This window comes from Haplochromis burtoni, unplaced genomic scaffold (genome assembly GCF_018398535.1).
Source record: "Haplochromis burtoni strain Fernald_Lab_line unplaced genomic scaffold, NCSU_Asbu1 Contig_52, whole genome shotgun sequence".
Taxonomy (NCBI): Eukaryota; Metazoa; Chordata; class Actinopteri; order Cichliformes; family Cichlidae; genus Haplochromis; species Haplochromis burtoni.
The window spans coordinates 2,534,167-2,556,163 of record NW_024582413.1 but is presented as its reverse complement, the minus strand read 5'-3'; the positions used below and the strand labels follow the sequence as shown (position 1 = coordinate 2,556,163).

Genomic DNA, 21,997 nt, shown 5'->3' with positions numbered 1-21,997 from the left:
AAACTCACACAGCCTTAGTCATTTCTTTGTTTTGTTTGATTTTTAATGTGTTGTTCAAATTGAAGGTGCCAAAACCGAATGATCCTATACTTGGATGCATCAAGTCCTGATGAATAAAATACGAACCCTAGGGGGAACAAATCATCACGTTTCACTGCGTGTCTCTACAACACCTTGTTTGTCGCACTTGTCTGTCTGTCACATTTTGATATCTGAAATGTTGGTCCTTATTAGAGAAGAAAAGAAATACAAACAGAATCAGGCTTGAAAGGAAAGTATTTGTCAAACAGAGCTGTGGTTTTTAGCATTTATAATGTTTTGACTTCATTGTGAATGTGACTTTTTAGCCTTTTATCTAAAATAGATAAGTTCAGGAAAACACATGTCTCGAAGTGCTTGATAACATGAGCTAGACCCCATGATATTACAGAGAAAACAATAACAATTCCCAACAAGCAGAGCTTGGCAACTGTGAGGAGTAAGAACTCACTTTTAACAGGAAGCGGCCACCTGCAGAAGCAGGAGAAGCAGAGATGTATGACATGCCATGTGATTAACAATGGCATGTAAGCTATGCCTTCTGCTTCCCATAATGAATAAATGGGAAGCAGAGAAGAAATGCTAAGTGCATCATGCAAAGTCTCCCCAGCAGCTCGAGCCTATAGCAGCATAACTAAAGGCTGATTCAGGGTTCTAAGCATAATCTTAAAAGTAGATGACCTACCGCTGTTCTAGCTGGTGCACCATGGCAGGAGCCTGGTAACTAAAGGCCCCGCCTCCCACTAGAAACTCTACGAACTACAAGTTTGCAGTCTTTTTGGGGAGAAAGATCTTGGATCTGGATTTACAGGAAGCCAATATTTAAGAAAAGAGACATATAATCACTCTGTGGTTGCTCACTGTGTTATTGGAGCCCAAGGTCTAATACTGATTAGACGTTATGATTCAGAGATTTTTAGGGCAGCATATGATAATTTCAGTTTTGTCAGTATTTAGAATAGTTTACCTAATTTATTTGTGTTGTCTGGCTTCGTAGAGAACTACAAGTGCACATTTAATGTATGCAGTGGTTTTTGTTTTCTGTTGTTTGTTTTGTTTTTTCAATAATATCAGCTAAAGCTTTAATATATATAACGAGAGAGGAATCAGTCCTTGTGCAGAACCCTGGTGAACTCTAACTCTGACTAACTTTTAAGGACTTTTGAAGAGTCCTGATTTATTGGAAGAAACTGGAATGTATCAGATAAACAGGATTCAAACCAACATTATTTATTACTGTGGTGGACTGAAGTCTCTGTAGTAAAATGTCAAATAGGGGAGGACAAGCGCAGAGGTGAGTAACATCCACATAATTATTTTCTCTCTTTTTTTTATTTGAAGGTTTAGTTATTTAAGAGTTTTATCAAATCCAGTATTTCACAAGGAAAGAGGAAAACTACAATAGATGCAGATGCTATAATTACAAAACAAGATTAGGTGAAATGTGAAAAATATTGTGAAATTATGGGGAATAATGTAGGCTACTCCTTTTCAACACGCAAGGCTGTAAAAAGAAGGCCTTTGTAGTAAAGGGTTGAAATCCATTTTTTAAACCAATCAGCATTTACAAGATCTCACATCTGCCTATAGCCAAAGACACAAACAGGTCCAGGATCAGAAATCCTGTCAAACTTGTGGTCTGAAGCTTGAGCTGTCAGAGAGAGATTATATTTTACTGCATTTTGGAAGGTACACTGAACAAACTATAAACTGTTTCTGTTTACTGTTAGCCATCAGATACACTGATGATGAAATTCAGAAAAAATGATTAAGTCCACTTTAAGCACACACTGCTTACAACAAAAGTCACTCGGATTAAATAGGTAACTGGATCATTTCTGGAGTGATTAATGTGCTTAGGATGGCAACAGGTATTTAACACTTCTCAATCATGACTCCTTTCTACCATACGCTAATCTCAGGTTTCTTCAGCTGATCGGGTCTTCAGCAACGTTATGTGGCGAAAACATTAGGTCACCTGACCACCTAGATATACTGAATGACCAGGCTTTTCCATCAATCGATTTGTTTTCTTCCCTGATGGCACAGGCATATTCTAAGATGCCAGGATTCATCAGGCTCAAATTGGGACCGTGTGGTTCAGGGAGCATGGGGCATCATTTTTCACACAAGGATCGGCCACCACAGAGTGTAGACCTTAAGTCCAATGAGAATATTGAAAATCTAGCATCAATACAAGATTTTGGTAAAAAATAAATAAATAAATAAATAAATAATGCAACATTGGACAGAAATAAATGTTTTAACTCAGTATACAGACATTTTTACCATCTTTTCTTTACAGAACCATTTTGGCGTTAACCTTATATAGTATATGGAATAAAGAAATGCCAGGAGTTTGATAGAGGGCTATTTTTCAGACACTGAATATCTATACAAAATATTTGCTATTTGGCATCTTCCTTCTAAAAAATATTGGCATCAGCCTTCATACACCCATAAAAATAAAAGCTGAGCTGTCAGACATAAAACCTTGTGTGCTCTGCTAAAATCAGGGCCTCAGCCTGCTGTTGTAAAATTGTGATAACACGCTGTAATCGACCACTGGGAGCTGCAATCCAAAAAATATCACCATCGGCCATCAAATGTCTGACTTTACCGCGTTTAAAGCATGGCAATATCTCTGTTTAACAAAAAGCAGCTCAAACCATAAATTTACAACACAGGCTGTCTGGGAGTTTTATCTCTTGTGCTTTACAAACACAGCTCTTTTACACAGTAGTGAGCACATTTGTTCCTTTCTTTCTAAAAAGCCTCAGAGAAGCCTGCATGTTCGACGCAAACAGCAGCAGCATCTTTCTGCATCGAGGCATCCCCAAGAAAGAAACACGGGTTTGCAATAACACAGTTCTACCAGAGGTTTGCCTGCAAAAAGAACATCCAAAACCTTTCTACACCACCAGCCTAAAAGCATTGCTTTCAGAGCCTAAAACACTGCTGCAAGTGTGTATAAGCGTGTGAAGTGCTAACTGTACGCTGTTGAAGCAGGTGTACAAAGCAAATCTATTTGTGAGACAAAAGGCAGATTGTTCTTCAGCATGTGTTTCTTGTGCAGAGACAAGTCAAACCACTGAAATAAATATAAATCAAAGGATTTGCAGACTTCTCTGTGAAATTATGCTCTTAGATATCCTCTAAGCTCTGGACACTTTCAGATTCATCAAATAAGAGGGCAGAGAAAAGTTTCTCTTTAAAAATGTGCTGAGATCCTAATAAGCCATTATCTGAGTTCATGGACACGAGCTGCTCCCCATAAATTTGAGGGGGAAATATGTCAACGTAGCAGTCTAAATGAATAGGGCTTCTTTATGTATAGCCTCCTTTATTCAGAATTCATAAGCAGAAGCCATTTTACAAGCCTGGATTACATTAAAGAGAAAGTAAGTGTGTGTGTGTGTGTGTGTGTGTGTGTGTGTGTGTGTGTGTGGAGGCTCCTTAGAGGTACAGCTTCCTCACAAAGCAGCACCTGGCCTCGGTGCAGCTGTCTGAATGTCACATTTTTAATATGTTTTAGGAATGAATAAGTCTTTTTCTTTTTTTTTACTTTCCCCTCTCAGCTTTGCCCAAGTATATCATCTTCATTTTGTCGTGCTGTCTTCTCTGACTTCTCTCTCATAACTTTTTCCAAATCAGTGTCTTGGCTTGTCACGCTATGCAGTGATTTGGACCTGCCAGACAGTAGGCAGACACAGGGCCATAAATGTCCGTGAAACAATACATCAACTGTGGTATCGCAGATTGGAAGGGCAAGGACAAGTTCAGCCCTTATTTCTAATTTGGAGAGAGTTTAAGTTGTCACCTTCGCTTCGCTCTTGGTTTCAGTCTTATTTTACACAAATGCTGGCAGTGCCTGCTAGTTCTAATACATAAATTGGGGTTGGAAACCAAAGACTGTTAACACTCATTGGCCACGTTATTAGGTAAACTTCTTCAGCTACTTGTTAAAGCAAATAATAATCAATCACAAGTGAGCAAGATAACAGGATGATGTTCATGGCATGGTTAGTAGACACGCTGGAGGAGTTTTGTCAGAGAAAAATGGTCCGACTGCTTTAAGCTGACAGGAACTCAAATAACCACTTGTTACAACTCAAGTATGCAGAAGAGCATTTCTGAATGCATAAAACGGTCTTGAAGCAGCAGAAGACTACGCCAAGTGGAAAAGTCCACATTCACCAGATCTCAGTCCAACAGAGCACCGTCAGGATGTGGTGCAACAGGAGATTCACATCCTCTGTAGCTCACAGATCTGCAGCAGCTGTGTGATGCTATCATGTCAACATGGACAACAGTGCCCTTGCCCATAGAAAACCCATATAGAAGCAAGAATTCCCAGAGTCCATGTAGGATAAACATAACTTTGCCCCATCCACATAGCTCCACAGTTCAGCTACACGCTGTGGGCCCACAGAGGCAATTTTATTCATATAGCGCCAAATCTCAACAACAACAACCCAGCCTCAAGGCGCTGTATATTGTAAGGTTAAGACCATACAATGATACAAAGGAAATCCCAACAATCATATGACTCCTTATGTGCAAGTGCTTTGGTGACAGTGGAAAGGAAAAACTCACTTTTAACAGGAAGAAACCTCCAGTAGAACCAGGCTCAATTCTGGATTTTACAGGGCCAATGAAAAGAAATCAATATAGGAGAAATCTGCTCTCTGTTTCTAGTCCCTGTAAGTACTCTTGCTGCAGCATTTTGGATTAACTGAAGGGTTTTTTTGGACATATTGAGTAGTTCTACATATTTAATAAATACGCATTGGAGGACATATCCTGATCAAAAATGACTTCAAGATTCCTCACAGTGTTACTAGAGGCCAGTGTAAAGAGGAAACATCTGGCTAGACCCTGCATTTCTAAGATTTTTCAGGGCCGAGTACAATAACCTCAATTTTATCTGAATTTAGAAGCAGAACATTAGATGTCATCCAGGTCTTTATGTCTTTAAAGATTCCTGCAGTTTAACTAATTGGTGTGTGTTATCTGGCTCCATGGATAGATAGAGTTGGGTGTCATCTGCATAGCAGTGGAAATGTAAGCTATGCCTTCTAATTATAGTGCCTAAGGGAAGCATGTATAATGTAAACAGAATTGGTCCTAGCATTGAACCCTGTGGAACTCCATAATTAACCTTTGTGTTTGAAGAGGACTCTCCATTTACATGAACAAACTGGAGTCTGTTACATAGATATGATTCAAACCACTGCAGCGCAATACCTTTAATACCTATGCTGTAATAAAATGTGTTATTAGTATCGAATGCTACAGTATCTAAAGTTGTACGCAGTGAAGAAGTAAAGATCTTAACAAGATATTCACATCTGCAGGAGTAGCAGTTCTGCTCTGTGTTGGTGGTGAAGATGATAACAGTGGGTGAATTATATTGTTAAACTTAATTACATCACTTTCAGAAAGACGTCTACTGTGATGAAATCCATTTCAATGCTGTGTAATCCATTATTGTAAATTTAAATTTTATTAGGAAATGATCAGACGAAAGAGGGTTTTCAGCAAATACTGTTAAATGTTCAGTTTCTATGCTATTGGTCAGAACAAGCTGTAGACTGTGATTAAAGTGGTGGGCGGGTTCTTTTACATTTTGAAAGAAGCCACTTGAGTCTAATAATTATTTTATTTAAAAAAAAAAAACCAATCCTGAGATTCAGGCAGAAGCTCTGAGTAAGACCCAGGTGGACAATAGAACAGCAACAAATGAAACTTTTTTGGGGGGGGGGGAGTTTTCTGGCTAGGGTGGTCAAAGCTAAGCATTGGGCTTTCAAATTAATTAAAACTCTGTCTGGGTCTTTAGTTGATTAACAAGCTAAACAAGTCACTGCTGGTACAACTGGGGAGGGAACCAGAGAAAAGAGTCCGACATTGTTTTGGTAAAGTTACACAACGACTCAGTATTAATTTTAGTGACCTCCAATTGACGTAACCGGCTGTCATTACTGCCAACGTGAATTATAATTTTATGGAATTTATGTTTACCCTTAGCCAGCAGTTTTAAATTTCCCTCAGTGTCGCCTGTTCTGGCCCCTGGAAGACAGTTGACTATTAGAGGAAGTGCAGTTTTCCATTTGATGAATGACAACTGTAAAGTAGAACAAGTGGGAAGACTTTCAATGTTTACATATTTGTTCAAACATCCTCCTCTTTTCTTCAGTTTCATACAGAGAGTAACTAGATGAGTACACAGTTTTGTTTTCTTTGTATAGCAGGAGTTGTGCAGAGGGCCTGTATTGAGCGCTCTTGCACCAAAACTAATGACAGCTTCACTAAATCATCACTAAAGTTTGTCCATGCTTTAACAATTAAGACAGAGAGTACAGTCTGAGTCTAAGAAAGCAAATAAATAATCCTGAAAGTCAGTGAAAAGTCCTCAGATTTGACATCCAGGTAAACTGGAGTGCAAATTAGTCAACATCGCTAGGCTCCCCTGCATTTAACCCTCTGCTCTCCTTCATTTTCCCCTAAGCTTCCTCTTCTCCCCTCCCTCTCTTTCTTTTGTTCCTGCTGTGGCGATCAAAGTGTCTCTGCAGAGCTGCACGATCAAAGACGTGGAGGGAGGGACTCCGGAGGAGGTGAAGAGGCCTCACCCTGCCTGGGTTGGCAATATTAACATGGAACACACTGGTTTTGTCTTGTTGCCAGAGCTTGGCTCTATGTCTCTGGCACGTTGCAAGGTTACCTAACCATCAAACCCACTGGTGACCTTTGTGTGACTTTACTGGACAATATTCTGGAACTGAGGAGCAAGCTCCCACTGGAGCTGTTCCTCCCAAGATGCCACCAACGTTATAACTGCTGAGAAGCTCACAGTAGAAGTCCCACATTTACTCTCTGAGAATTAAATGTGTGTGCAGATATCCATGCATGGGAATGTTTGTATTTTTTTCCCATTTCATGCAAACAGTGGATCTGCATGAGCAAGCATGTGTGCGGGTACATGTGTGTGTTGTTTGTGCTGACCATGGAGGAGTTGCTGACAGCGCTTACCTCGGGTTATTTTTGGGTCATGTAGAGTTGAATAGCAATGGAGAGCTTTAAGCAACCAGCTGAAAAGAAAAAAAATCAGTGGAGCAAACATAGTCTGAAATGACACATTCACATCACCCCCACTGCTGATACGTACAAGCAGCAAGAAGCTTCATCATATGGACCAAAGAGCAGTCTAGGCCGTGTCACTGCTGTTTCACCAACCATCTAATGTTTTTAAATCCAACTCTGAATAGAGCTTCTTTTTTTTTTAAAGAGGGGGATATAAAGAGGAAGAACCTAAGTAGGCTACAGCACACAAAGTGCTCTGGGACGCGTGAAGAAAATGCAGTGTTGTGCTCTGCCCTCTGGTGGTACAATGGGAGAAGGGTGCAGAGCTGCTGCCTGCTCCATCAGCTCAGGGAACGCCGTGTCCATGAACGGGCCTGGAATACTGATGCCACAGTGCAGGGGTGCAGGAGCTGCAGTCTGGCAGGCCCCAGAGAAGCACTCAGATTCATTGTCCTCTACAGAGACACAGACAAAAGAAGACCACTGACTTGTCTGTGAGGTCTTATAGTCCTAATCAATGCTGAATGCGATATGGTTGAAGAGTTTTAAGCCTCAAAAAAGCCAAAAATGTCTACATCATTTGATGCCTCGGAGGAAGAAGAGAAAATGCTCTCTGCTTGTTTATGCCTTTTTTCCACACTTTGAATTTAGGCTGAAGGACCCCCCAAAAATACTGTAAAATAAACTTCATAACAGTAAAATAAAAGTCCCAACAGCTGTGATGAAGCTCACAGTTAAACTGTAACACTGTAGCAGCACACTTGTCTGACATCTGCATACCAGTTCAACTGACTGGAGGAATAAATACTAGAAAAGTAAAGACATCACCTCATATTGTCTAATATCCTATAACCTTACAAAATAGAGGTCCCTCAACATTGTATGTTAAGGTAGGAGAAAGATGCTAAGATACATTCGGCCACGTCAAGGAGGGAATGATACTGAAAAAAATACTTTAAGGTTTTTCATAACTCAAATAATAAAGTAACTGAACATTGTCACTGATGAACAATGTGTGGGGATGTCTTTGATTTCATTGGGATTGTCCTGTGGTTTCTTCTAGCTGGTTGGATGGGGTACTGAAGATGATCAATAATCAGTTACAGGTTTATTTTGATTTTAGTCACATTTATTTGGAGCATGAACTGACTGAATTAAAAAAAAAAAAACAAGACAGCCACTTATAGCCTTCAACTAAGAAGGCTTCAGATACATAAAAACACTCTAGTTAATACTAGTTAATTACTAGTTAATCTGTGAAATGGAGCAACTGACCTTCTCCCTGAAACTTGAGACTGCAAGGTTTGGAACGCACTGGGGAAAATGGAAATTCTACCAGACTGTGAAATAAATAATTTGAAAGTTTTGCCTGTTTGTTGTGTCAACCATTACCTTCTTATGCTTTTGAGGAACTGGGTCTTTGGTTATGAATGAATATCAAGTTGCTCCACTTTCTGGAGAGGCCGTCCCACATATGTGACTCATGAGGACCTTTTGAGTATAAAAAAAACCAACGAGCACAAATGAACTGCAGACCTTTTTGCATAATGATGTGATCCATTTCTTAACTCTTTTTTGGTTTCTGATGGCAGATGAATTTTGTAGTGTGACTCATGTCCTGCCTGTTGCTGTGTGATGGTTCAGATGTTCATAACACAATGAAGTGTAAAATGTGTTTGAGAGTATCAGGATAATCACATACTGACGATAATACAGAATGATTTATCGATACTGTGTCAAAATTGAACTTATAATATTGGAAATAACTGCTTTATCACAACTGTGCTACATCCATGCATGTGCATTTTAATGTAACCACACAAGAAATGGAAAAGATGAGGTCCTGACTGATTCTGTGTCTGTGTCAGAAATAATTAGGAGTTGGGGTTTAGGGTTCTTAGTGAATATACAGTATATCTGGGCTTTGGAGTTCAGGATGTCCTCCTGCATCCGACAGCTTGGTCCTCACCCTTTATCTCCAAACACTGTGACATTACTGCTGTTTGTCACATACCAAATACATTTTCTAACCTTCATGTTGGAAATTTAGCCAGGAGAGGAGCCACAAAAACACATCCTTAGGCCCTGTGAAAGCTACACAGCCAAGGAACATGCTGCTACAAAATACTCTTTTTTTAAATTTGTGTTGTATTTTTGATTGGAGGTTAAAAATGATTGGAAAAGGCTCTCCATAACTTTATAATGGAGAGATTATAAACATAAAAGTATAAAAGCAAAAACTGGAAATTTTGGTGATAATTCTTTAGAAGTTTAAACATTAATAGTCAGAAGTAGAGTTTGGTAGAGAGAATTTGTTTTGTAAAAGTGCTTCGTGGCTTTATTTAGATTTGATCATTACTGATGAAACAGTCTACATGGCGTCCATCAGGTTAGCTTACACACATTACAAAATCCTGATCACTGAAGAGAGACGCATCGCCTTTTCCTTGAAGAGCCCTGCTACCTTTCATCTGTATGCAGATACAACAAAACAAATGCAGAAAGCCCTGATTAAGATGATTAAGATTTTCCAAAGTTGGCAAAAGAAAAATTTGTGTAGGAGCTGAAAGTAAGAAAAGGACGAACGTAACAGGTTTTAAAGGCTTTCACAAGATTAATAACTACAAAAAACTGTTGATCATGTATCTGTTGAAAAAGGGTCTTAGAGGGATAAAGCAGTGTGAGAGTCACTGTTTGACCAGTTGTTGCCTGTGGCCTCCTCCGTGTGTAATAATGGTCCTGAGCGTGTGGTCGTCCCCTCCGACAGTCTGTCCTCCTGTCAGACACCACGCCACGGCGCCACCCAGCCACTTCCCCGACGCTGCAGGACGGCGTGCCTCTGACTCTCTGCCAGCCGGACGTTGACGATGCCAGCAGGCACACCAACACACAGTTGCACACACCTACTTATATGTGCAAGCAACTGCGCACACTCTCACACACTCACATAAATCAAATGCTTGGCCCTCCTCTCCGCTGTCCCAGCATGCACCCTGGTTACCTGGCTGCTGTCCCACTAAGAACAGCTGCTACCACAAGACTGGACTGGAGGTTCCACTGCATGGTAGCTCACACACACATGCATACACACAAAGAATCACATAAAAGAGCCACAAACAGTACTGGCTTCATTCATCCCCAGCTCTGATGCAAGCTCATTTCAGGTGATGGAAGACTAAACCAGAAGGTAATAACTTTTTATGGGAAGATAATCAACAAAAACTGCCACAACAAACAGACATAAGCACAAAAAGATGATTATAAAGATACAAAAAACCAACAACAACAACAACAACAAAAAGCAAAAACAACAAACAGAGGAAAAAGAGACAGAAATTGATACAAAATAACCAGATTTGTTATGATAATAATGTATGCAGAATTAATGTAAAAGACACAAAATATACACAATTGCTAAAACATTGATACAGAGTGTCCACATAGGCAATAAAATGACAATGAAATAACATAAAATTACTGAGACACAAACAGGCACAGATGTATAATTACCATTAAAAGATGCAAAGCAATCAAAGACCGCACAGATAGAAAATAAACCCAGCTTGATGCAAAATGACTAAGAAGAGATACAAAAATTACCACAAAACACAAACAGTTATAACAAATAGGCAAAAATCACCACAGAGATGCAAAACAGAGGCCAACTGATTCCAATAGTGAGTAAAGAGTGAAACAGAATAACAATATGATAGAGCGTGGAAACAAAATGAGAAAGTGGTGCAAAGTAACCAAAAACTGATCCCAAATTATAAGGAAAATATATCTTTTTTGCAAAGGACCTAATCATAACCACAAAATTTTGCAAGACAACTGAGACATAAAGTAAGAGAGAAGAAGAACAAGCACAAACTAACAAACACGGCCCAAAAGCAACGTTCATAATGTGACCTGACCACAAACAACTGCAAGTACGACAAATATGTGTTTATTTCTTTCAGTCTGGTGTGTTGCTCGTCTGTAGGAGGGTCGAGGCCTTTTCCATGCCACAGTGCAGCCATGTCTGCTTTCTTAAATCCTTTCCTACCTCCTTTCTTCATCCTCAGCTCTAAAGAGAGCTCATTTGAGATGATGTAGGACTGGACTAATAGAGTGAAATGGTGCAGGGAGGGCTTTATGAAAAGTGCACAGAGATGCTTTTTGAGCAGATGCACGGGGTCATAAAGTTAGTGCCTGCTGGGACACCTGGACTCATCTGAATGGGATACAGGGAGCAATTAACAGCATTATAATTCTGGCCCTTTCAGCGTCACATTTAGCTCAGAGGCTGTGGAGGGCGGGGTTGTGTAAAGCCGAGCTCCGCCACGGCTTTGATCTGCAGCGCTGCTTGTGCTGCAGCAGGGCAGAGGTCAGAGCCCCTGGAGGTGATTATGTAAGAGCGGGCCCATCTCCATGACTGTCCTCTGGCCACAGTGACACGGGGCTTCAGCATGCTTCCTCCTCCTGCTGCTTCTACATGTACATCAGAAACACTTCACCACAAGTGTCCTTTGGAGGATGTGGAACTGCTTTGGTAGAGAAAATGTCAAATTCTTGAAATGCGGCTGAACAGAGAACGATCGTACGTCAACTCTTTGGGCTTTCAGGTTAATAGGACGTGGGAGGGACCTTGAAAGTCCTCACAGTAGATCCACATTTTTGCTAAAAGTGCTTAATATTATGCAGGGATGTCTCAGAGAGGCCTTTTGGGGGCGTCTAAATGGCCTGTAGAACCCTCTCAGGGTCTTCCTCATTACCTGCGGAAGAGGTTTATTCAGTTTTTTAGCAGTGATGAGTCGGACTGGATGATGCTGGGGCTTAATTACCGTACAGCAACTGCTCGAGTTCTGATGTCAGCTGAATGCAAGCATTACAGCTCAAGGACACATATAGCCTGTTAAAACATGCCATGTTAGCGAAACTCTGTCTTTCCGTCCATCAGTTCTGCATAGGTGGCTGCTCTCATCACAGCTGACGCCGACCTTTTCAGCGTCAGAGACGGGACACACTTAACAAGCTCAGTGGGCACATGAAACTGTACGTAACTCACTGTATGTGTATTCACTCATTCCCTGCAGTGTAATGACGTACACTCTGTTCATTTTCATTCTGCTTTATCAGATTTTTTGCACTTTCAGGCTTCTTCACCTTGAAGTTAAGAGGTTTTTTGTTTGCTTTGCTTTGAATAAGGTCTATTCCTAACACAAGCTTTAGAAATGTTCACATTTTGTTCTACAACATGAGGTGTGGAAGTAAATACTTCACCTGTGAATTGTGAAGCTATTCCAAAGCTGTGCCAGAGAAGGAGTTTCATAACAAGATAATGACACTAAAAAAGTTTTCAGGGACATTCAGCGTCATCACACCATGGAGATGGTGACCTTGAAGTCAGCATTGTGTAGTTTATAATTTTTCTTCTTGCCATTGCATTTATGTGTCAAAAAAAATCACGATATTATCAGATTATCTTGTTGAATAAAATAAGTATCATAACATCTTTTTTCCTCACTGCTTATTTTTGTGATCAGCTTGTGGAAAAATCCAACCAGCTTGTGTAGTGATGGAACCAGGGCTACGCTAATTTCTGTTGGCCTTGCAGTACTCTCTCTGTACCCACCAAACTACTGCGTTTGGTGAATATTTGTACACGTCATTATTAGTGGGGATGCCAGGTTCACAATACAACTACTTGCATTGTGTTGTTTTTCCTGTTCATCACTGTGTCGGGCTGCTTTAATCCTTCACTCACTGGCCACTTTATTAGGTTCAACTGCTCATTAATGCAATTAATGTATTTTATTGACCAATCACATTGCAGTAACTTGGTGCATTTAGACGTGAACACATGGTCAAGATCACCTGCTCAAGTTCAAATCAAGTGTGGGGAAGAAAGGTGATTTAAATGTCTTTGAATGTGGCACAGTTGTTGGTGCCAGACTGCCTGCTCTGATTTAGAAACTGCAAATCTTCTGGGATTTTCTTGCACAACCATCTCCAGGGTTTACAGAGAATGGTCTGAAAACCAGAACATATCTGGGTGAATATACTTTGTTAATGTCAGCGCTCAAAGAAGACATCTCATACACCTTGTATTAGCAGTTCAGCCTGCTGCTGCTGGAGGAATGATGTTGGGTGCATTTTCAGCCCTTAGTAGCAACTGAGCATCACAGCCTGCTTTTAGATTACAGTGTACATCATGTTCCAGTAGTTTCCAAAATGATTTCTTGGACCTGAAAATGAGTTCACTGCACTGTTATGGCCTCCAGTCACCACATCTCAATCCAATGGGATGTAGTGCAACGAGATTTGTATCCTGGATCTGCAGTGATATCCTATCAGGACCATCTCATTTCTTTGTTCCAATTATTTTAAAGCACTTCTGATAGAAAATGCAAGCACAACTCAGTACAAGTATACTCGAAGTGACCAGTTAGTAAATGTGCAAGGTCAACTTCATTCACTTAACTGCACATCTCAACCATCATTTGAATTTAAACTATTTGAGGAGACTTGCTGCGAGATGCAGCCTGTTTAGTTTACCTTAAGCTTTTGATATAACACCCGTTAGCTGAACCCTGTCAGCTCTTCCTTCATCTCCAAAATGGCCAGGTCTGGCTGCAAACATGGCAGCTGATAAAAGTGCAAATTTCAGGCCTCGAAATAGAATTTCAGCACCTGTTGATATCAACGTAGCAACATAATAGCTGAAGTTCTTACTTGTAATGAAAGCTCTTTTTGTAGCTTAATGTAGGTTAATAAAAAAAAAAAGACAAGGCTGTTATTCGATCTTTTGTTTTTATTGAACAACTCTGCAGAACAGTGAAGATGGTGACAGTCAAAGTAGCAGAGACATTGTAGTCCGGGACTTTAAGCAGTCTCTTCCTTGGCAATGCGGTCTTTCTTGAGGGGTCCCTGTGGAAGAGAGAAACAGAACAATCAATCATGTGACAAAACTTAATGGACTTCCTGTTGGCTCGAAGCAGACGTGTTCCCAGAGAGTGAACAGGGAGCCAGCACAGAGAGGCACTGCTCCCCTGCCTCACTGGAGCTCACTGTGGCACTGGAATGGAACCCAGAGTTCATACTGAAGACTGAACCAGGTTACGAACAGTGCAGGACAACTCAAAAACTAACTGCCGTATTACAAAGCTTTTACTTTCAGGTGGTCAATCTTTAAAGGGGAACTTATTGGGCTCATTTCCAGCTTCACCACTTTATTCATTAATTCTAGAGTAGCTTTGCATGGCTCAGATCAAAAATCATCCTCACACGTCTTATCCTGGGCCTGTCGTCTGCTTAACCCGTCTGAAACTAGCCATTTTAGAACAAAGTCTTACCATGAAAACTTTCTTTTCCTCCACGGTCTGGAAGCGACCATGACCGAACTTGGAGGTGGTGTCGATAAACTTGAGGTCGATCTTCTCCTGGGCACGACGGCTTGTCTGCACCAGCAGAGACTGGGGAGAGAGAGAGAGAGAGAACAAGAATCAAGTCTTTATATCCCAGAGCTTGCTTACCTAACTTTGCCTAAGAAAAGAAAAATCATCCCAGTATGAAACTGGTCAATTACCACAACTAATTGCTTCACTTTAGTCTCACCTTGCGCAGAGTCAGCACCCTCTTCTTGGTCCCCACAACACAGCCCTTCAACATGACAAAGTCATTCCTCACTTCTCCGTAATGGACAAATCCACCCTGTAATTAAAACACAAGGTCAATCACAGCTTCCAGGCTGGAGTGCTGATACACAAAGTACAGATGTGTCAAAGATCCTACCATGGGGTTGATGCTCTTGTTGGACAGATCGTACTCTGTCGAGGCGTTGTTCTTCACCACCTTTCCGTCCTTCTGGTGGTAGCCCTGACCAATCTTGTAGATCTTCTTGTTGATCTCTGTGCGGTGGTGGTAACCCTTCTGACCAGCACGGGCCACAGAGAAGGCCACACGGGCAGGATGCCAGGCACCGATACAGGCCACCTTACGTAGACCACGATGGGTTTTGCGAGGCAGCTTCTTTGTGTGCCAACGGCTGGTGACACCTAAGAGTTGAGACATTCAGTCAGCGTCACGATAAATTCAGGTTCAACCAGCAGCTGATGCTGTGAAAGAGGCTCAAGTATCTTACCCTTGTATCCGTGACCCTTAGTGACACCAATGATGTCGATCATCTCGTCCTGGGTGAAAACTTTGTTGACAACCACAGCCTGCTCCAGCTTCTCACGGGCCCAGTCCACCTTATCAGAGATGGTGCCTCCGTTCAATTGCACCTCCATGAGATGAGCTTTCTTCTGCCTCAGGGGCAGCATACGCATCTGCAAAGAACAAAGCCTGGTTAGGACAGAAAATATCGGTGTGCTTTTGAGCACTGCATAATTTTAGCTATGCAGTCTCAGAAGGAAGGCAGCATGGAAGATATCCTCATAAGTTTCGGGCGCCATGCCTGACGCGAGTTCCGTGGTCTCTTCACTGACAGACATTCAAGAAAATCAACAGAAAATCGAGGGAACAAACCAACCTGTGTGTGGCAAATGACACGGATGACCTGGCAGTATTTCTTCATGGCAGCAAAGTCTTTCTCCAGCTGCTTCTTGCCCTCCTCATCCTGCCATTTCTTGCAGTATTTAGTGAAAGCCTTCTTCTTGGACTTGTACCTGAGAGCATGAAGTAACACATAGGTTGGCACAGGTCCTTCATAACCCCCATGAGGGGCAGCGGAAGAACGCAGTGCATAGCTGCTTGCCCTCCCTCCGTGTGGACAGAAGGGCTGTATCAGCTAGTGAGGGTTTTGGCTCATGGCACAGTTTCTAAGAAGCACTTTCCACTGGCCAGAGGAGCCCGGAGCTCATCAGGGCACGGGGCACCTGAGCGGAGCTGCCACAGAGGGCCACCGTGATGTTAGACTCGCTCAGTGAAAATGCAGTTCCTAACATTTCCACCAGCAACTAACATCTGCTTCAAGCACTTTCATTGCAACGGGATGAGCTTCATTTTGTCCCCAAGACTCACCAGTTCTTGTAGAAGCGACGCTTGCACTCATCACTCATGTGCTCAGCGAACACTGTCTTGAAGGAGCGCAGACCACGGGGTGTGTTGACGTAACCCACAACACCAACCACGATCATGGGAGGAGTCTCCACAATGGTCACTGCCTCAACCACTTCCTTCTTGTTCACCTCTGTAAGAGAAAGCGTTGATTAATTTTGACTAATAGTTGATATAATCAGTAACTTCTTCAACTCATTAGATTTGTTTACTCATGGTAGAAACTGCGCTCAGTGCTCGACATTCAGCAAGGGGTTATAGACCCATTCTGTCCGCCCGTCGAGGGAATCATCACAGGCAGAACACCATAACTAACCCTAGACCTTTTTCACTGCAGACGAGGCTTGTTTTACAAAAATTTTTTTTAATTAAATTAAAATGAGAATGACAGCCGAATAAACTTATTCAGGTTTTTAGTTTTAAAGTATCTGTATATTGTAAGATCCCCTAGGAAGGTATTAAATACTCACTTCCCCATAGATATAAAATGACCATCTACGCAATTAGTATCATTAATTACATTTTCTTTGTTATAAGTATTATTACAGTGACATTTCAACAGAACCTGCCAAATAGTGCTTAATCTGCCATTAATGGCGGTCACTTATTTTTTCTCTGGCTGTCAAACTTTCAGGAAATAATTTAAAACTGCGTTTTTCTTTTTAATTCCAAACTTTAACACTAATGCTGAAAAAGGAGGCGATTGGTAGCTTTCATTAACTTTACCACCATCAGCAACAATGATCAAGTTAAGATGCATCGTCATGCATTTATTACACTTGCTTCTCTTGCAGACAGAAGATAAAGTTGCTGCTGTGAAAAAGGTCCGATCACCAACTATGACTTCTCTTTTTAAATTCGAGGGTTTGCTGTATTAAATTTACAGTCCAGTTGCACTTACTTGAGCCAGGTCTGTCCACCTCCCGGACGATGTGAGTCATGCCGGCCTTGTAGCCCAGGAAGGCAGTCAGGTGAACGGGCTTGCTGGGGTCATCCTTGGGGAAGCTCTTGACCTTACCGCGGTGACGACGGCTCCTCTTGCGGGGCAGAAAGCCCAGGGATCCGTGTCGCGGAGCCGAAAACTTACGGTGGGACTGCCAAGAGTGAAGAAGAAAAAAATTTAATCTTGTGTATCCAAGAAGTGTCCGTTATACACACGGTTCCTAGCACCTGTAAGGTAAATTTTCCACCTAAACCAACGTGGACTCATTTACCACGCTAGATTCGACGTGCTAGCTTAGCTAACCGCCTTTAGCATTTCGCACCGTGCGTCTGTCAAAACCGAGTCCACACAATAGGAACCATAGCTTTAAGACAATCCATTTTATCCACAACTTTAATAAAATAAGTTACTGGAGACTGAGGCGGTAATAGGCAAAATAAGTACTTTAAAACGTGGAGAGCGGCCTAATTAAAGCAGCCATTTTGGCCCCAGAGTCGCTCAACACGCATACCGAAATCTTATATTTGGGATGAAAATAGCAGTGAAATCTACACAAAACTGTCATTAAAATATACACTAAAATCAAACTGTGTTTCTTATACATGTCAAATAGATGGGATGCATCAGCTAGACATGGATTGGTGCTCAGAGTACAAGCAGCAAAAAAAGGATTGCTCACCATTTCGTCTCCGATCCGATTGAAAGAGGCCGGGTGACGGGCAAACTGCCTGTATATACCAGAGCAAATATCGCGGGAGTCAGCGTGAAAATCCTCCAAGGAGCTCCACCCCTGATTGGTAACGAGTATCTGTAATAAAATAAATAAACCACTAGATGCCGCTGTTTGCTTTCACAAATTTTGCGTTACGCTCATACACAGTATAAACAATCTTTTATGTTATACTGGTCATTATTCCGCTATTTACCAGCATTAGGACTTATTAATATTTATACAAGTAGAAATAAGCATTTAGTCCTTATGTTTGCTGCTAATGTGGTGAGGTAAAATTTGTTGTTTAATGAGGAAGTACAAGAAAATATTCTAAGGCGGATAGTAAAATGCAGAATGTAAACAGGAGTACTGGGAGGCTAGTTGCATACAAATAGAGAGAGGCGGCAGAGGAAAAGGCTAGTTGGATGTGAGGGTGGAAACTAAGGAAAATTAAAAGGACTTCTACTGACTAGCTAAGAGGAAACAGGAAGGCTGACAGGAAAGCTCACGTTGGAAAAGCTGCACGGCAGGATAGGCTAAGGAGATGGAAATGCACTAAAAAGTGAGGAGTGTCTTGAAAAGATGGAAAGAGTATTTTGGAGGAGCTGATGAATGAAGAAAATGAGAGAAAGAAGACAGACGGAGGTGCCTGAGGAATGGAGGTGAAGTGTACCATTGCTGGAGTGGGTGGAGCGGTCAAACAAAAGTGTAAGCGAAAGTTTACTAGATGGTTGTGGGAGCTGCTGTGATGGTTTGGAGATGGTGGCACTAATAAAATGTCAGGCAGCAGAGCAGAAGACTTTATGATTTTCATCAGCAGTGACCAGAATGGAGATTAGAAATGAGTACATCAGAGGGAGAGCTCAGGTCAAATGGTTTGAGGTGCTTTGGACATTTACAGAGGAGGAGGGATAGTAGATACTGGACAAAGGATCCTGAAAATGGAGCTGCCAGGAAAAGAGCAAAACCTTGGAGGTTCATGGAAATATGAGGACATGCAGAGGACTGGTGTAACAGACGCTAGGGACAGGACGAGAGCATCCAGACAATCAGCCAAAGATTTCAAACTTTCTGTTTGGTGATTTAAAAGGGAAATTACTTTTATCCCAAATCAATGTGTGTGCCCATTGGGTAATCTAATAAATAGTGAGCCAACATAACTTAACGCATAAGTGAAATTTTATTAAATAGTGGTCATTTACAATACCACATCATAGGAAATAAGTCACTCATTGCATAAAGATGAAGCCACCTTCAGATTTCACACATACAAAAAAGAAAACACACAAAGGACACACAATCACATTTAGCTTGCAATTTAAGGCAGAAATATTTTGTTTCATGACCCAGTGTTTTTGTTCATTGCAGATAAGAAGTCCAAAACTTTTATGAGCAGAGATTTTCTCCTTTTTGTTATTGCTTTTTGTAACAAGCCTCCCAACATTTCTTGGTGACATCTGTGACTTTTGAGAAGTTTGCTGCAGTGGTTTTCACAGAAGATTATGTCACGTAATTGGAATAATCGTATCATTTATTCCAATAAGGCCTGCTTCAATTTAGCCAAACTAATGTAAGGTTATCCTTGAAAACCCACAGTATGGCTTTCCTCATTTACAAACATTTTTTAAAAAGAAGCTTAAGTTGCTTTTTATGATTTCATTTCACAGCACTTGTTTTGCAAACGTAAGAGTGCTCCGAATCTATCCAGCATACGAACCATATCGTTTACTCATCTACACAGCAGATAAATGTCAAAATTGTCATGCTTTACATTGACAGGAAGTCTTCAGGCCTGCACACATCATGCAGTCTGTCGCACAATCCAAAGTGCAGGAAAAGAAACATTTTCCTTTCACCCGATAAGGTTGCAGTCTTTAAGGTGGTTTCCCTCCCCCACTGTCCTGGATAGCAGGTGAGCAGGTTCAGGGTCTTCACTGAGATTTACTCCTCATTTCCTCCATTTCATTGGAAAAATGAGAGCACAATAAGACTACAATGATTTGGTACATGTTCCTTTACATAACCACTAAACAAAGTTTCTATCTTTTAAACTTTACTCCATTAAGGACACAAAGTTTGTGGTCCCAGAAAATCTCTGTCTGGGATTCAGGCTCCTTATTGTGTCCAGGGATGCGGGGTAAGTGGTGAGGTGCGTGGATCTGCAAAAAAAGAAATCTCCACAAATGGGCTGACTCTTCAGACCTGTCCTGAATTATTCTCTGCATGTTTTGCTGTGACAAACAACCAGCGGCACAGTGACCGCCTTCACAATGCCAGCTGCTCTCGATCAAGGTTCATCTTTTGGAAGAAGGCCTTTCCAAACTCATAGCTGCTTATCATAACAGCGCAGGCTGGGGCCACTTTGATCACCCTGGGCATGAAACCTGGGGAAAATAAACATGTTATTTTTATGCAAAGCACACATTATAAGTTTCAGTTGGCATACAATCGGATAAATGTGTACCTGCAAAAAGGCCCCTGTAGCCCAACTCGGCCCGTATTTCCTTCATGATGTGCCAGGTGGATGACGTTCTCTTCACAGAAACTAGAGGGCATAAGAAGAACATCAGTATGTAAATTTCACACAACATAAGTGCCTACATCATGAACGCATGTCATGCGCAGACCTCCCAAAGTGTCCATCTCTCCCAGCTCGATCTGTCTGCGAGTCTTCACAACATCGAAGGGCAGCGTCAGGATTGCAGCGATCTAAACACAGCAGACAGAAAGAGTCATAAACTGTGCTATATGCAATATGACTAAGTGCCAGTTTAGTTCAGGGCAACACAGGAAACATTTACTCAGCAATGATGGGTTTACTGAGCAGTAAGAGCCATCACAAAAGGAGTTAGATACACATCTGCATGAATGTTTTACAGACAGCAAAGTTAGACTTTTATTCCCTTAAACAATGGATCAGTAGAGTTTCAGACTCTTAATGTTTCTGCACAAAGATCAGTCCATAAAGAAAACAAACAGTGCAGTATTGCAGACATTGGTGCATGTTACGTGGATTTCCACCATGATTAAAAGTTCTTTTTTCATGAATTGCAGTAGATGTTAGCTGCACTTTAAAGGAAACTATTTATATCACCAGTTGGGTAATTATTGCTCGAGTAACATCACGGTGTGAATGTGTGACCGACACTGGCCTGATTCCCCCAAGTTATCCAATGCAGTCTCTCAGACTTTGGTATCAGGTGCTTTAGTGTTATAAAGTCATTCACATAAATTTATGAGCATGGTAATCGCAGTAGGTGAGCAAAAGAAAGCACTGTTTTCCATAGCGGCACATTTTTTAAAGTTTATTATCATTTGGGTTCAAGCAGAAACTAACTCTGCTTCAGCGATATCAGTACAGGTGTCAGATATCCTAACATTTAACATGCTTAACAACTGTAACAAAGGGCAGGTGTGCAGAGTACTCACTGCTCCAGAAACAGCTCCTGCAGTAAAGCTGATAGAGAAGTTGGCCTGAGGAACTTCAGACTGTTCACAAAGCCGGGCCTTCACCATTTCATAGTTAAACCAGTACAAAGCTGCAAACACAGAGATTGGTAATTTGTTACTTTGGTCCACATTAGAGTCAAACTACTGTCTTTTCAGCTGCTCTTCTGTGGATTTATACATTTAGAAATTCTCTGAAATTAACCAACACTTAACTTTGACCAGTACGAGCTCCTCTTGGCTGCAAACTCAAAAGAAAGAACTCCAAACATCAGCAGCACGCTAGAGAATTTATGGAAGCCAATCGCTCTCCGTGTCCCAATTACCAGGACAAAGAGCAGCATAAATTGACGTTTTTACTTCCTCCTTATCAAAATAGTTAAATGAAGTGGAAATAGAAGCCTTACAGTCAATAAATACAGGTAAAGAGAAAATCTATTCTGCAGCTCAAATGCGGTGCAGTAAAAATTAAGCACAATGCTACACCTATTTTGTTACCAGGGGGCCTCTATAAGATTTTCAAGGCGAAAAGGGTTAGAGGTTATTATGGGAGACTAACTAAATCGAAGGTCTAGGATAAATGTTCTCCTTGTCAAATCCGTGGAGCTAATTTATGATTTATGGCAGTGAGCTTCATAAGCTTATGGTTATGAGGCTTCTGGAAGAGTTTCATCGATGACAACAAGGAAAGAGTCCTATTTTAACAAAAAGACGTCTGTTTAGAACAGATGGAAGGG

General features: G+C 41.2%; 2 protein-coding genes and 2 non-coding genes across 5 annotated transcripts in view; all 4 read right to left on the bottom strand.

The window, feature by feature from the left end:
- Positions 1-13,897: 13,897 nt before the first annotated feature.
- Positions 13,898-17,938, bottom strand: rpl3 (ribosomal protein L3). Its single transcript, XM_005921748.2, has 9 exons — positions 17,781-17,938; positions 17,060-17,252; positions 16,123-16,291; positions 15,632-15,767; positions 15,242-15,428; positions 14,893-15,155; positions 14,716-14,811; positions 14,454-14,573; positions 13,898-14,028 (listed from the first exon to the last, which is right to left on the bottom strand). The coding sequence occupies exons 1-9, from the start codon at positions 17,781-17,783 to the stop codon at positions 13,984-13,986; spliced, it is 1,212 nt and encodes a 403-aa protein (XP_005921810.1). The 5' UTR covers positions 17,784-17,938; the 3' UTR covers positions 13,898-13,983.
- Positions 14,100-14,232, bottom strand: LOC121814503. The gene has a single exon (XR_006054385.1). It is a non-coding gene; the product is annotated as a small nucleolar RNA SNORA54 (small nucleolar RNA).
- Positions 15,499-15,591, bottom strand: LOC121814505. Its single transcript, XR_006054387.1, has one exon. It is a non-coding gene; the product is annotated as a small nucleolar RNA U83B (small nucleolar RNA).
- A 1,036-nt stretch (positions 17,939-18,974) lies between the features above and the next one.
- The window catches only part of slc25a39 (solute carrier family 25 member 39), a 7,933-nt gene continuing 4,910 nt past the window's right edge, over positions 18,975-21,997 (bottom strand). For both annotated transcript variants that reach the window (XM_005921751.3, XM_005921749.3), the window contains 4 exons: positions 21,243-21,352; positions 20,441-20,522; positions 20,278-20,358; positions 18,975-20,197 (listed from right to left, as the gene is read on the bottom strand). In XM_005921751.3, coding sequence (XP_005921813.1) covers positions 20,079-20,197; positions 20,278-20,358; positions 20,441-20,522; positions 21,243-21,352 — 392 coding nt within the window. In that variant the 3' untranslated portion in view covers positions 18,975-20,078. The remainder of the gene's footprint in view (positions 20,198-20,277; positions 20,359-20,440; positions 20,523-21,242; positions 21,353-21,997) is intronic.